Source organism: Marmota marmota, unplaced genomic scaffold (assembly GCF_001458135.2).
Source record: "Marmota marmota marmota unplaced genomic scaffold, marMar, whole genome shotgun sequence".
Classification (NCBI taxonomy): domain Eukaryota; kingdom Metazoa; phylum Chordata; class Mammalia; order Rodentia; family Sciuridae; genus Marmota; species Marmota marmota.
In genome coordinates, this window is record NW_026000138.1 from 4,167,461 (window position 1) to 4,181,222 (window position 13,762).

The 13,762-nt window shown below is 42.2% G+C and overlaps 2 protein-coding genes across 10 annotated transcripts in view; one reads left to right on the forward strand and one right to left on the reverse strand.

Moving 5' to 3' along the window:
* Positions 1-3,020, reverse strand: part of LOC107156441 (BRCA1 associated protein) — a 35,934-nt gene extending 32,914 nt beyond the window's left edge. The window contains exons 1-3 of one of the 5 annotated variants that reach the window (XM_015502519.2): positions 2,768-2,909; positions 2,204-2,389; positions 318-479 (exon numbers count right to left, since the gene is read on the reverse strand). In XM_015502519.2, coding sequence (XP_015358005.1) covers positions 318-471 — 154 coding nt within the window. In that variant the 5' untranslated portion in view covers positions 472-479; positions 2,204-2,389; positions 2,768-2,909. Of the gene's footprint in view, positions 1-317; positions 480-2,203; positions 2,409-2,767 lie in introns of those variants that run through there. The other 4 variants (XM_015502521.2, XM_015502520.2, XM_048785619.1 and 1 more) reach the window with 4 other exon arrangements.
* Positions 3,021-3,071: 51 nt separating this feature from the next.
* Acad10 (acyl-CoA dehydrogenase family member 10) overlaps positions 3,072-13,762 on the forward strand; it is a 53,372-nt gene continuing 42,681 nt past the window's right edge. For 3 of the 5 annotated variants that reach the window (XR_007341397.1, XR_007341396.1, XM_048785618.1), the window contains exons 1-2: positions 3,202-3,392; positions 9,095-9,293. Coding sequence is in view for 3 of the 5 variants with exons in the window: in XM_048785618.1 (XP_048641575.1) it covers positions 9,107-9,293 (187 nt within the window). In the remaining 2 variants the exon portion in view is untranslated. Of the gene's footprint in view, positions 3,180-3,199; positions 3,393-9,094; positions 9,294-13,762 lie in introns of those variants that run through there. The other 2 variants (XM_048785616.1, XM_048785617.1) reach the window with 2 other exon arrangements.

A 13,762-nucleotide genomic window follows, 5' to 3' on the forward strand; every position in this document is an offset into this window, starting at 1 on the left:
TTTTTTTTTTTTTTTTTTTTTTGAGATAAGGTGTTGCTATGTTGCCCACGTTGTCTTTGAGCTCCTGGGGTCAAGTGATCCTCCGGCTTCAGTCCTCCAAGTGGCTGGGGCAATAGGCATGTGCAATGCATGACCAGATTAATTTAGAAGAAACATTTAGAGATGCCGAAATGTGCCTTAATGACCTCATGTAAAAGCATGCAAGCAGTAAAGATAAAAGTATGCTCCAGGTTAACATTATGAGTTCACAAAACACGTATAAAACAAGTAACTGGAAGCTCACATTACAAAAGAGTCCAGAGTTTCTGAAAATATACCTGGGTTGGACTTCATAGTCTCAATGATTACATCTGTCATTTCCCGGCGGCCAAGGTGCTGATGAATGATTGTTGCTTTTTCCCCTGGTGACTTCCCTTCTAAACAGGCAACAGCTGAAGCAAGTGTCTTCTTTTTGATCTCCTCATTAGACATTTCCCCAGCTATAGAATATATGAATAATATCTGAACATAAAACAAGCTCCTCTCCATTCTCAATATCCCAGTCAACAGATTTCCCTTTTCTTTCTGCTGCTCTCCCCTAAGATGCCTTTTCAGTATCCATCTCACTCACCTCTGGGACTCCAGCAGTCAGCAAACAGTCAATAAGCTACCACTAACATAAACTCACAAACAGGGTTGTTTTGGTAGAATCAGGCATTTTAATGTAAATCAACAAGAGTCAGCTTCAGAGAAGGTTCAACAAGGACTATGTTTAGATGAACTAACATTTTAGTAACTGGTTAAACTGACCCTGGATTGGGCCTAAATTTCAAAATCTTTAGAGGTCTTTTTTTTTTTTTTTTTGGTGGTACTAGGGATTAAATCTGCACCCTTGCACATGCTAGGCAGACACTCTGCCACTGAGCTTCATCCCTATTCATCCCCCTTTTAAATTTTAATTTGAGACAGGTCTCACTAAGTTATCCAGGCTGGCCTGAAACTTGTAATCCTGTCTCAGCCTCCATAGTTTCTGGGATCACAGGCACGTGCCACTGTACTGGGCTAGAGATCTGTTTTTAAACATCCTGGGTCACTGACATGCTATGGATCAAACCACGTAAATCTATCATTTCTATCTTAATGAAACACATAAACGAGAAAAGGAATTTGGTGTCTCAACTAAAATAAGCTCTGTGAGTGCAGGGATAAGGCTTACCTTGCCCATCACTGTACTTTGTGTCCAGCACACAATGGAGAGTTCTCTAAATATATGTTAAATAAACAACTACACAATTGACTCACGCAGATGTCTATGTGTGGCAAATTCCAATTTGGTTGGCTTTCAGAACTAAGGGGTCACTTTTAGCCTTTAAAAGGTCCTAGTAGGAAAGGGGATATAGCTCAGTGGGAAGGTGCCGGCCTAGCATGATGAGGCCAGTACCACCAAAAAAAAAACAAAAAGAAAGAAAAGAAAGAGAGAGAGAGAATTAATTAATTAAAACAAAAAATCCTCATAACCTTGAATTAAAACATATTCATCTGAGGCCAGGCACGGTGGCCCACGCCTATAATCCCAGCAGCTGAGACAGAAGGATCAAGAGTTCAAAGCCAGCCTCAGCAATTGCAAGGCACAAAGTAACTCAGTGAGACCCTGTCTCTAAAACACAAAACAGGGCTGGGGATATGGCTCAGTGGTCAAGTACCCCTGAGTTCAATCCCTGGTACCCCACAAAAAAACATATTCATCTGAAACCAGCCTGGGCAACATAGTGAAATCCTGTCTCAAGAAAATAAAAAATAAAAAATCAGTCATCTTTAACTTGCAGCTCCAAAGTTGACATACTTGGAGTAGTTTTCAATGATGACATCCTTACTTGCCCTACTCCCATATTCTTGTGAATTTTCTCGTTTCTCCTTACCTTTGCAGAATTTATCACAGTTATAAACCTACACTTATTCTTTACTTATTTAATTATCTGTCTCCCCCATGAAACTGCTGGTGCATTTCAGCAGAGACCATATCCGATTCTGCCCAAAACCTAAGCTCCAGCCATTATTGAGCATTTAATAAATATCTCTTGAATGAATGTTGTTATCAGGTAATCTTTTGAGGACCCAGGAACAGAGCATAGCTGCATTCCCCACTAAGATGGCATGTGCTGGGGTTGAAGGGCTCATTCTTAAGTCCAGCTCTCAGGGTTGGAATCCCAGTTTCACCACTTACATGTATCTTTAGGCAAATTATTTAATCACTGGGTCTCAGTTTCCTTGTAAAAGGTCCAAACTATCCATCTGCCTTAAGGTTGTTGCCGAGGTCATTAAAGAAGAGGATGCACACAGGTTTCCAGTGCAGTGCTTGGATTTAGGAAGTGCTCGAATTTTATTTACTAGGATTATCGTCATGAGGCACCTCAGGGAAAAGGAACAGTTTAATTAAACCAGGGACCATCAGAGTCGTTGGGGACCTAGTCCCTGCTTTCACGAAGCCTAGAGAAAAGCATGTGAGACAAATGTATCACTCGACTCAGGCGGGGCAGAGAAGGAGACGCGCTAGGTGAAAGCCCTCGGAAAGGCACGGGAGGAAGGGCCCAGGAAGGATTTCACATCTAGAGATGACATCTGGGAAGGCCTCCTAAAGATGGATAAAATAAGAGGATCCCAACCACCTCTCGCTTCTGCCTGAGGCAGAAGCCCTCGTCACGGCCTGTCCCCGGACCCACGTTTCGGGAAGGCGAACCCCGGGGCCCAATCCCGGCCACAGGTAAGGCGGCGCGGCACTGGGACTCACCCGCGGCGCTGAAGCCGAAGCCAGCGGGAACGGCCGAGTGTTCCGCGAGCTCCAGTCGGATGACAACCAGTGACACACTCATAGGGCAGGCGCTGGCCGGCGAGAGCTCCGGCGGGCTCAGACCAGGCTGGGAGGCGAACGGAGAGGCCGAGCGGCCCGGGGCCGGCAGCGCCGCGGCTGCCTCAGCAGCACCAGTCCCTCGCGCAGCCTTTGGAGCCACAACAACCTGCACTTCCGCCTCTCGGCCGCCGTCTCTGACCCGCGGGGTCACGCATGCGCACACAAGCGCACGCTCTGATTGGGCGAGGCGGCGTGGGGGCGGGCCTGAGTGGTTCCGGACTGGAGCTCCGGGAGGTCGGAGAGGAAGGACAGGTTTGCGTTTGCTGGAGTGGCACCCCCGAGAAGCCCAGCGGTGGGTTTGCGCCCAGGCCCCGATTAACCTCTACCTGCCCGAGAGGCTTCGTCTTCAGCCCACCTCGGCTGGCTAGTGCCCGGCTCCGCGAGATCTCGAATTGAAACCCGCGCTATGCTGAGGGTTTTTGCGTTTGATCTCTCTCTCCAACCCTAGGAAGGGTTGCTTTGTGTCAGGCCCACTTTACAGATTCGTACGCTGAGGCTCAGAGAGGTGATTCCCACCCCATGCCTTCGCAGATGTTTCCAGAAAGCCTAGACACTGTCGGGGGCCCTCGAAATACATGGGTGAATGGAGCAATCACGGTGTCTACTTAGGCAGTTGACCTTCATCACTAGTTGTGTGATCTTTGAACTAATCGTTGTAGAAAGTTGGGCTAATATTCTTAAGTGGTTGTGAGGATGAAATGAAATGATGTGTATAGAGATAACGGTAGCGTTCTTTTAGACTGTCAGATTGCTCTTAGAATATAGATATTGACAAGTTACAATTGATGCATATATGGCATATACATGACAGGATGCTGCTCTAGGTATATGATATGAGCATATATAAGATGTGTCACAGTCATCCTGGACATGTCTAGGTATATGGATTTTCTATATATGTGTAACACTATCACATGATATATCCATATATGTAACTTGTGACTACACCCACCACTTGATATATCCATATGTGTAACTTGTGACTACACCCACACGATATATCCATATATATAACTTGAGACTACATCCTATGGAATGTCTCATACCCTCTTTAAATCAGAGTCTCTCAGCCTCTGCACTTTTGACATTCTTTGAGGGTGTGTAAATATGTATCCTGGACATTGTAGGATGTTTAGAAGCATCCCTGTCTCTGGCCTGGTCCACCAGATGCCAGTAGCACTCTTCCCCCGTGGTGATCACTAGAAATGTGTCCAGATATTGCCAAATGTCCCCTGGGGCCCAAATCACCCTCTATTGAAAATCACTGGTTTATGTGAAAGTGCTTAAACATGTACAAATACATGAGACTTTATGTGAACTTTTTTGGATGTGATAGTACTGGATAACTTTTTTTTTTTTGGTGATGGTTTTGGGGATTGAACCCAGGGCCTTGCACATGCAAAAGCATGCACTATACCACTGAGGCACCCCCCCAACAGCCTAAGTTATAGATAACATTTACTGGTGTGCTAGGTACTAATGAGTGCTTTATCTGTTTTATCTAATGCAAAGATAACTTTGTGAGATAGGTACTATAATTGTCCTCATTTTACAGAGAAGGAACCTGAGGAACCCCTCTCTCCAACCCTAGGAAGGGTTGCTTTGTGTCAGGCCCACTTTACAGAGTCAAGTGTTCAGGATCTCACACTTAGTAAGTGGCAGAGCTAGAATTTGAATGGAACATATCTATTTCAAGAGCCCAAACTTAATATCTTTACTAAAATATTGTCTTAATGTGTAATAACAAACACTGTGTGTCTAGTCACAAAAACAAGTAGCAAATCTATACTACGCCAATCTCAGAGAAACACAGGGAGGAGATGACAAATATTCCTTGTGGTTTATAAGATTCCAGTTCCAGAGAACTAAAATTTTCAGCCAGAAATGTCCAAGTTGGATACATTATAGTTCTTTGTGACTGCCAACCACTAAGACTGTCCCTAGCTTTTTCCTATTTTCTGATATATTCAGCTTATGCATGTTTACTTTGTGCAGTTGTGCCAGGGCAGTGGGGTAGGTAAAAGAAAGTAGGATAGGCAAAAGAAAGTACCCAGAGATAGCATGTGAGACATGTAAATTATTGGGGAAAGTGTATGAGAGTTCAGCAACTGCTTCACAAAGAGTTCAATAGCAATAGGCTGAACAGATAGCACATGTACCTCAACATGTTTCACCAAGCAGTGGCTCCTCTACCTCATGATGTTCTATCCAATGACAGCCAGCTGAGCAAGTGACATGTATCCTTTCCACAGTGCCCCCAGTTCCATGTCTGTTGCTACTGAGAGGGGTTTTATGTGTTAGGCTGCAAAAACAGTAACTTCATTGGTATTAGCTTGCTTAGTTTGTATCCCAAGGAGCAGATGTCCTGGAATACAGGAAAGAAAGTAGCTTTCTACAGATAACACTAACTTGCCTTAGTTTCTAGTGGGCCTGAGAGAAAGCCAGTGTCCTTCAAGATCATATGTATTTGAACTTTCCAGCCTAGGCTTGCTCTCCTGGTTCTCTTAACATGGCTAAGTTTTTGGGAATAGAAAGGGTGCATTCAGGGACATGGTGTTTTTACTTTTCCCTTTTCTTTAAAGTAATAAAATGCATCCTTCTATGTCTAGAAAGGCCTCAGGGGATGGATTTATACAAAGATGAATAAGATAGTCCTTGTCTTAAGGGAGTTTACAATTATAGGAACAGATAGAAATGAAAACAATTCCTGAATAATGGAGTAAGAGTTCTACTAAAGTACAGAGAAGGAGCAATGGGAGGGGAAAAAGATGCCTTACTCTTCTTAGAAAAAGAAAGAAGCTTCTATAAGGAGATAAATCTAAAGCTGTGATGAATAAACAAATGGAAATTCATGAGGTACAGCCCAGGAAGGTGTTCTAGTCAGCACAGGACATGGCGAGGTGTGAAGGGATGAGAACTTAACAGCACTTTTTGCTCTGAAGAGAGCATTCTTGGCAAGTAGCTACAACAGAACTGTCATCTGAAGGCGGAGGATTAAGCAAGCTGCCTGTGGGAGCATCGCCCACATGTCCATTAGCAGGAGAGTGTGGAGGACAGTTACTTCAGTTAGGAATTATTAAAGTTGGCCCTTCAGGCCCCAAAGACACTTTTCATCTCTCTCTCTCTCTCTCTCTTTTATGTTTTTTTTTAGTTGTAGAAGGACACAATCCCTTTAATTAATTAATTAATTTTTATGTGGTGCTGAAGATTGAACCCAGTGCCTCACACGTGCTAGGCAAGCGCTCTACCACTGAGCCACCACCCCAGCCCTCATCTCTCTTAAACCCTTGCACAAGCCATATTTACATGTTCATGAGCCTATAAATAAATTTGTCTTTGTATCATAAACTTTGGCATTGGCATAGAAACGTAAGTAAAACCAAAAATGTGGAGATCATCCTCGAAGTTTTTATATTTTGAAAATTACTCCAAATTCAGCAAGTTTCCAATGCCCAAGAAGCATATTATGTCATTTTCAAGATTTACTGTTTATGATTCCTTTTTTGATTTTTTGTTTTATTTTATAATATTTATTTTTTAGATATAGTTGGACACAATGCCTTTATTTTATTTATTTATTTTTTTAATGTGGTGCTGAGGATCGAACCCAGGGTCTCGCACGTGCTAGGCGAGCGCTCTACCACTGAGCTACAACCCCAGCCCCAATTCCTTTTTTTAGATGCTTACTTAGGTTTTTGACTCTTTAAGGTTGAGGCCAGCCTGAGCAACCTAGTGAAACCCTGTCAGAATATGCAGATTTAAAAACAGCTGGGGATATAGCTCAGTGGTACAGCACTTGCTTAGCAGACACAGGCCCTGGCTTCAGTCCCATAAAATTGTAAGTTGTCTTGCCAACCTGATTGGCTCTAACCTGGTTTTTAAAAAAAACTATTTTGTGTGTGTGTGTGTTTACTAGGGGTCAAACCCAGGGCCTTCTGTGTGCTATGCATACTCTTTTTTTTTTTTTTTTAAGTTGTAGTTGGACATTTATTTATTTATTATTTTTGTGTGGTGCTGAGAATCAAACCCAGTGCCTTACATGTGTTAGATGAGATCTGTACTGCTGAGGCACAACCCCAGCCCCATATGCATACTCTTTACCACTAAACCACATCCTCAGACACTCTTGCCCCACCTTTTAAAAAATATTTTTAGTTGTAGATGGACACAATAATTTTATTTATTTATTTATTTATTTATTTTTATATCTTTATTTTATTATTATGTGGTGCTGAGGATCGAACCCAGTGCCTCACGCTTGCCAGGAGAGCGCGCTACTACTTGAGCCACATCCCCAGCCCCAATAATTTTATTTATTTCTTTATGTGGTGCTGATATTTGAACCCAATGCCTCACATATGTTAGACAAGTCTACCACTGAGCCACAATCCCAGCTCTCCTTTTTTTGAGATGGGCCCAGGCTGGACTCAAACTCCTGCACTAAAGTGATCCTTCTGCCTCAGCCTCTTGAGTAGGTGGGACTGTATAGGTGAGTGCACTCCACTCTGCTAAAAGCCTTGTTTTTGTGGCATTTTTGGGGATCGAGCCCAGGTTTCAAGCATACTAGGCAAACACTCTCTCACTTATTTAACAGCCGCAGCCCTTTTTTATTTTTTATTTTGAGACAGGGTCTTGCTAAGTTGCCCCGCCTGGCTTTGAACTTGGAATTTTTCTGCCTCAACCTCCTGAGTTGCTTGGATTGCAGATGTGTGCCACCATGATCAGTAGAAAAGCTTTTCAACTATGAAAGCACATAAAAAGCTTAATGATTTTCAAGAGAAGAATAAAAGTTGGGAGTCCCCCAGTTTTTTATTCCAAACTTATAGAAAATGTGAAAGAAAAGACAGTCATCTCCCATATACTTTTTTTAATACCTTTATTTTATTTCTCTTTATTTTTATGTGTTGTCAGGGATTGAACCCAGTGCCTCATGAATGCTAGGCAAGTGCTCTACCACTGAGCCACGAACTAGGGCCTCCCATATACTTTTTAATCTAGATTCATCATTAACATTAATCTCAGTTCATGTGAATATAGGAATATATGCATATATCAACATACATGCATATATGTATGCGGTTCTTGAACCTTTGTGTGGGGTGGTTTGTGTGTGTGCGCACGTGCGTGCGTGCGTGCGCGCTCACACGTGTGTGTGATACATTCCAGGGATGGAACCCAGGGCCTCATGTATTCTAAGTCAACTCTCCATCACTGAGCTCTTCCCCAAACCTTTTGAAGGTGATTTTAGAAAAGAGTCAATGGGGAATCATTAGGAGGCTAGGGCAGTGATCTGTATGAGAGATGATGTTTTGATGATGTGATGGTGACATCCTAAGTACTAGGAGGAGGGAGGTACAGGATGTCTTGGGAGAATACAGGAAAGACTGGTAAACTGCAACCCAGGGGACCATTTGGAATTAGCCAGGAAATTGTTGCCAAGTATTTCAGGTCAAGGGAGCAACATATGCAAAGACAGGCAGGAGGTGAATATAGTATGTTTAAGAAAACTGCACGTGGATACTTGTGTTGGCTTCTCTCCCTGGTTGAGGTGAAACAACAGGGTGAATTGAATTGCTACAGATTGGAGGGAAGCAGATCTTAGGGGGCCTTTAAAACCAGGTTAAGGAACTGAAAGTTTGCCTTAAGGGCAATAGAGACTCACTGAGGTTTTTAAATGGGATTAAGATGTGATCAGATTTGCAGTTCTGAAAGATTATTCTGACAAATGAAGAATGAATTGGTAAGAGGTTTGAAAAGAGGCAGAGGGAGCAGTTAAGATCCACAGACAGAGGGCTGGGGATATAGCTCAGTTGGTAGAGTGCTTGCCTTGCATGCACAAGGCCCTGGGTTCAATCCCCAGCACAAAAAAAAAAAAAAAAAAAATCATGGACAGGCAGAACGATGACAGTGAGAAAGGGAAGGAGTGGAATTGACAATGTTGAGAGCAGCTGGCCTTGCCATGGCTAAGCTGAGATGGCAGGAATTCAGGGCTGAATCTCACTTTTTAGCTTGGGCAGCTGGGTGGATGATGGAGCCATTTGGTGGGCAGTCAGGGAGGGAGGAGACACTGAGATCAATTATTGATGTGGTTTTTGAGACACTTGTTGATCAGTTGGCAATGTCTAATTGGCATTCCTAAGCTCCAGGGCAGGGGCCTGCATAGAAGTAGTGAGGTCAAGCTGTGCCCTGTGCCTTCTTCTCACACAGCCTGAGCTCAACATGTGCATAAGGAGGCTTTTCCAGTCCTCCTGTCTCCCCTGGACATGGAGAGCAGCTTTCATGAAGTCCGTGCAGTGCAGGCAGCAGAGGACCCACCGATGGACACATTCTGGGGGTGGCACCTACAGAGCGGTGATTTTTGACATGGGTGGAGTTCTCATTCCTTCTCCAGCCAGTGTGGCTGCAGGTGAGCTTTTCATTCTTTTTCACATGGGGGCTGAAGAATGTACGGTGAGAGGGGATAGGGGAGACACATCTGGGCAGCAGCATATCCCAGAGGGCAGTGCACTGGCCCTTGAATCAAATTCCAAGCATTACTTAGTGGTTGAGTGTCTTGGGCAAATTGTTCAACTTCTCTGAGTCTTTAGTTTTTTCATCATTAAATTCAGATTAATAATGGTACCTACCTCCTTGAGATTTGAGGAAGAGTTAAATGAAATAATCCACTGGCATAGCACAGAGTGCTCAGCTCATCCCTTGTTCTCAGTAAACAACAAGCTGCTGTGGTTATTGTAGTTTTGATGAGAATTTAACTACCTTTCCCTGGGAACAGTACTACTGAAATCTTGAATGCTGAATGAAATTCCCCAGTGGATCACAACCTTTTCTGCTACCTCCCTTACAGTGTTAACTTTTGTTTCTCAAGCCCTCCCTGGTTTTCCTTCTTTCTCCTCTCTGTTCAACTTACATTAATTAGTTCAGTTTGGGTTTCAAGTTTTAGAAATCCTAACAAAACAGGAACTGAAACAAGATAGAAGTTTCTTTCTTTCTTTCTTTCTTTTTTTTTTTGTTCACAAAAGCCCAGGTATATGTCTGGGACTGGGATGTAGTTCTGTAGCATTAGGAACCCAGGCACTGGCTCTCACTTACTGTCTCACTCTGTCAATGTGTGTAGTACTGGGGATAAACCCATGTCCTGAGCATGTTAGGCAATGCTCCACCACTGAGCCACACTCCCAGTCCAACTTTGGCTCTTTTAATATTCTCTTCATTTCCTAAATGGCCTTGAATTTGTGATCCTCCTGCTTCAGCCTCCCAAATAGCTGGGATTATATGTGTGTGCTACCATGCCTAATTTTTGTGTGTGTGTGTGTGTGTGTGTATGTGGGGTTCTAGGGCTTGACCCCAAGGCCTTTCCCGTGCTAGGCAAGTGCTCTGTGATTAATCTACTGTCCCAGCTTAAATCTTACATACTTTAAAAAAAATTTTTTTTGTAGTTTAGATGGACAGAATTCCTTTACTTTATTTGTTTATTGTTATGTGGTGTTGAGGATTGAACCCAGTGCCTCACGCATGCTAGGCAAGCACTCTGCCACTGAGCTATAACCCCAGCCCAAATATTACATCTTAAACCCGGTATGATAGCAGGCACCTGTAATCCCAGTGGCTTGGGAGGCTGAGGCAGGAATATCACGAATTTGAGGCCAGGCTCTAATTTAGCAAGGCTCTAAGCAACTTGTGAGACCCTGTCTCAAAATAAAAATAAAAAGCCAGTTTTCATAACTGACTAGAAGAACTGAAACTGGGTATGATGTGGCTCTGGGGAATTAGTCAATTTCCATGTGCAAAGAGGTCAGATCCCTTTGAGCCTTACTGAACTAGTTGGAAACTTTTCCCTCAGTCTAGACCCAGCCCTTCTCCTTCATGTAGAATGCCAGTACCTGTGCACCAGCAAAGTGCTGTTGCTCTGTGATTAATGCCCTTGAGTTTGATACCTGGTACCACCCACCCCATCCCCCGCCAATTAAAAAAAAAAAAAGAAAAGTTATACTTACATTTTTTTTTTTTTAACATTTAAGATGGGGGTTAATCAACTCTGGCCCTTGGGCCAAATTACCTGTCATCCAAGAATGACTTTTACCTTTTGAAATAATTGGAAGATATCAAAACAAGTACTCAATATTTTGCCAAGTGTGATGGTACACATCTATATCCAAGATACTCAGGAGGCTGAGGTAGGAGGATCACAAGTTCAAAGCCAGCCTGAGTAACTTGGTGAAACCATGTCTCAAATTAAAAATTTATAAAGGGGCTGGGACTGTAGCTCGGTGATAAGAGTGCTTTGCAAAGTATGCATAGGCCCTGGGTTTAATCTCCAATACTGCAAAATATTTGTTGGCCCTTATTCTAGTTTATACATTTTAAAATCTCACACATACTGTGTGAGATTTATAGACACATTCAGTGTCTATAAAAATGAATTTCTTTTGGAATATAGCCAGACCATTCATTATCCCTGGCTGCTTTTGCCCTATAATGGCTGGGTTGAGTAACTTCAACAGGAACTTTTATGGCCCTCAAGCCCTAAAACATTTGCTGTCTGGCTGTTGGAGAAAGCTTGCCACTTCAATATGAACTTTTTTTTTTTTTTAATATTTATTTTTTAGTTTTCGGTGGACACAATATCCTTATTTTATTTGTATGTGGTGCTGAGGATCGAACCCAGCGCCCCGCGCATGCCAGGCGAGCGCGCTGCCGCTTGAGCCACATCCGCAGCCCCCAATTTGAACTTTTTGGTTGCTATGAAATTAATATGCACATGACAGAAAAATTCTCTTTAACATTGTATTCAGGGAGCATAATGATAAATCAGACTTTTTCATTTTTTGCTACAGTTCTACCTCTTTTTTTTTCTGTTGTTTTATATTCATTTCCCTGATTGTCAGTGGGGTTGAGCCTTTTATGGTGTGTGTGTGTGTGTGTGTGTGTGAGTGAGTGTGTGTGTGTGTGTGTGTGTATTTTTTGGTACTGGAGATTGAACTCAGGGGCACTAGACCCCTAAGCCACATCCCCAGCCCTATTTTGTATTTTATTTAGAGACAGGGTCTCACTGAGTTGCTTAGCATCTCGCTTTTGTTGAGGTTGGCTTTGAACTCAGAATCCTCCTGCTTTAGCCTCCTGAGCTGCTGGGATTACAGGTATGTACCACCATGCCTGGCATTTTTTAGTATATTTATTGCTCACTTGGTTCTATTTTTCTATGAATTGTTCATTTTTTTTGTTGATTTGCAATAATAACTTTTCATCAATTACATTGCTTGTAAATATTTTTCCCTTCTGTGGTGTGTGTTGATTTTATGTAATGTTCTTTGCCGTACCAAACTTTTGTTCTGTTTGTTCTTTTTATGTTTCCTTTCTTCTTTCAGTGTTGGGAATTGAATCCAGGACACACTAGGCAAGTGCTCTACAACTGTACAACTGTATGTCCCTTTATTTTTTGTTTTATTATATAAACTTAATGTTTTTGTTTTATTTTGAGGCAGGGTCTTCCTAAATTGCCCTGGCTAACCTCGAACTTGGGCTTCTCCTGTCTCAGCTTCTCCAGTCACTGAGATTACAGGTGTATGCCACCTTGCACAGCTTGTGTTTTTTCTTTATGGCTTGAGCTTTTTGAGTCTTGGATAAACTCTTCTCTTCAAGTTCATTTAAAGTGTTGTGTATTTTATCTATTGGGAATTTATTTTAAAGTTTATTTATTTTTTTGTACTCCTGAGCACTGTACCAGTGAACAACATCCCTAGCCCTGCTTTTTTTTTTTTTTTTTTTTGGAGCCCCAGTTTCATTAAGTTGCTTAGAGCCTTGCTAAGTTGCTGAGGCTGGCCTCAAACTTGCAATCCTCTTGCCTTAGCATCCCAAGTTACTGGGATTACAGGAATGTACCATCACACCCAGTTTGGGAATTTATTTTTGTGATGTGTAAAATTGGGATTTAATTTAATGGTTTTCCATATTAAAATTCAGTTATGTCTACTCTCGTTTATTGAATTCTTAGTGCTAAAAGAGAATAAAATGCAAAGGAGGGCTGGCTTTGTGGCTTAGTGGTAGAACGTTTGCCTAGCATGTTTGAGGTACTGGGTTTGAGTCTCAGCACTGCATGTAAATAAATAAAATAAAAGTCTGTTGACAACTAAAACATATTTTTAAAAATATTCAAAGGAAACTTCCTGTGCTACCTTTACCCTTCCCCAGGAGGTTCTTGCCTTCTTGCCTTCTGTGGGTATTACTGTGAACATTTGTGTGTGTGTGTGTGTGTGTGTGTGTGTGTGTGTGGTGCTGGGGATCGAACCCAAGGCATGCAAGGCAAGCACTCTACCAACTGAGCTATATCCCCAGCCCACTGTGAATATATTCTTGTTTATCCTTTAAAAATTTTCATGTGTCTGTCTAGCTACACATTGACATATAAGGGTATGTGTGAAACATGTATATGTGCACACATACATTGGATCATGTTCTGCAGACTATTCTGTACCTTTTTTTTTTTTTGCAGTAGTTATTTTGCCAATTTACTTCTTCCTTCCTTTTTTTTAAATGGTGCTGAGGATCACACCAGGGCCTCATTCATGCAAAGTACAACATATACTACCACTGAACTACAGCCCTAGACTTTTGCAGTTTTTTCATATCAGTAGGCATAGGTCTAGTTCAAGAGTTAGCAAACTCTTTCTATAAAGGGCTATATAGACTTTGCATTTTGTAAGCCATAGTGTCTATGTCATAACTACTCACCTCTACAACAGTGAGAAAGCATCAGTAGACAATAGTAAAGGAATAAGTGTGCTTGTGTTCCAATAAAACTTTATTTACAGAAACAGGAGGGCTGAGAGTGTAGCCCAGAGGTATAGCATTTACCTAACATGCATAAGATTCTGGGTT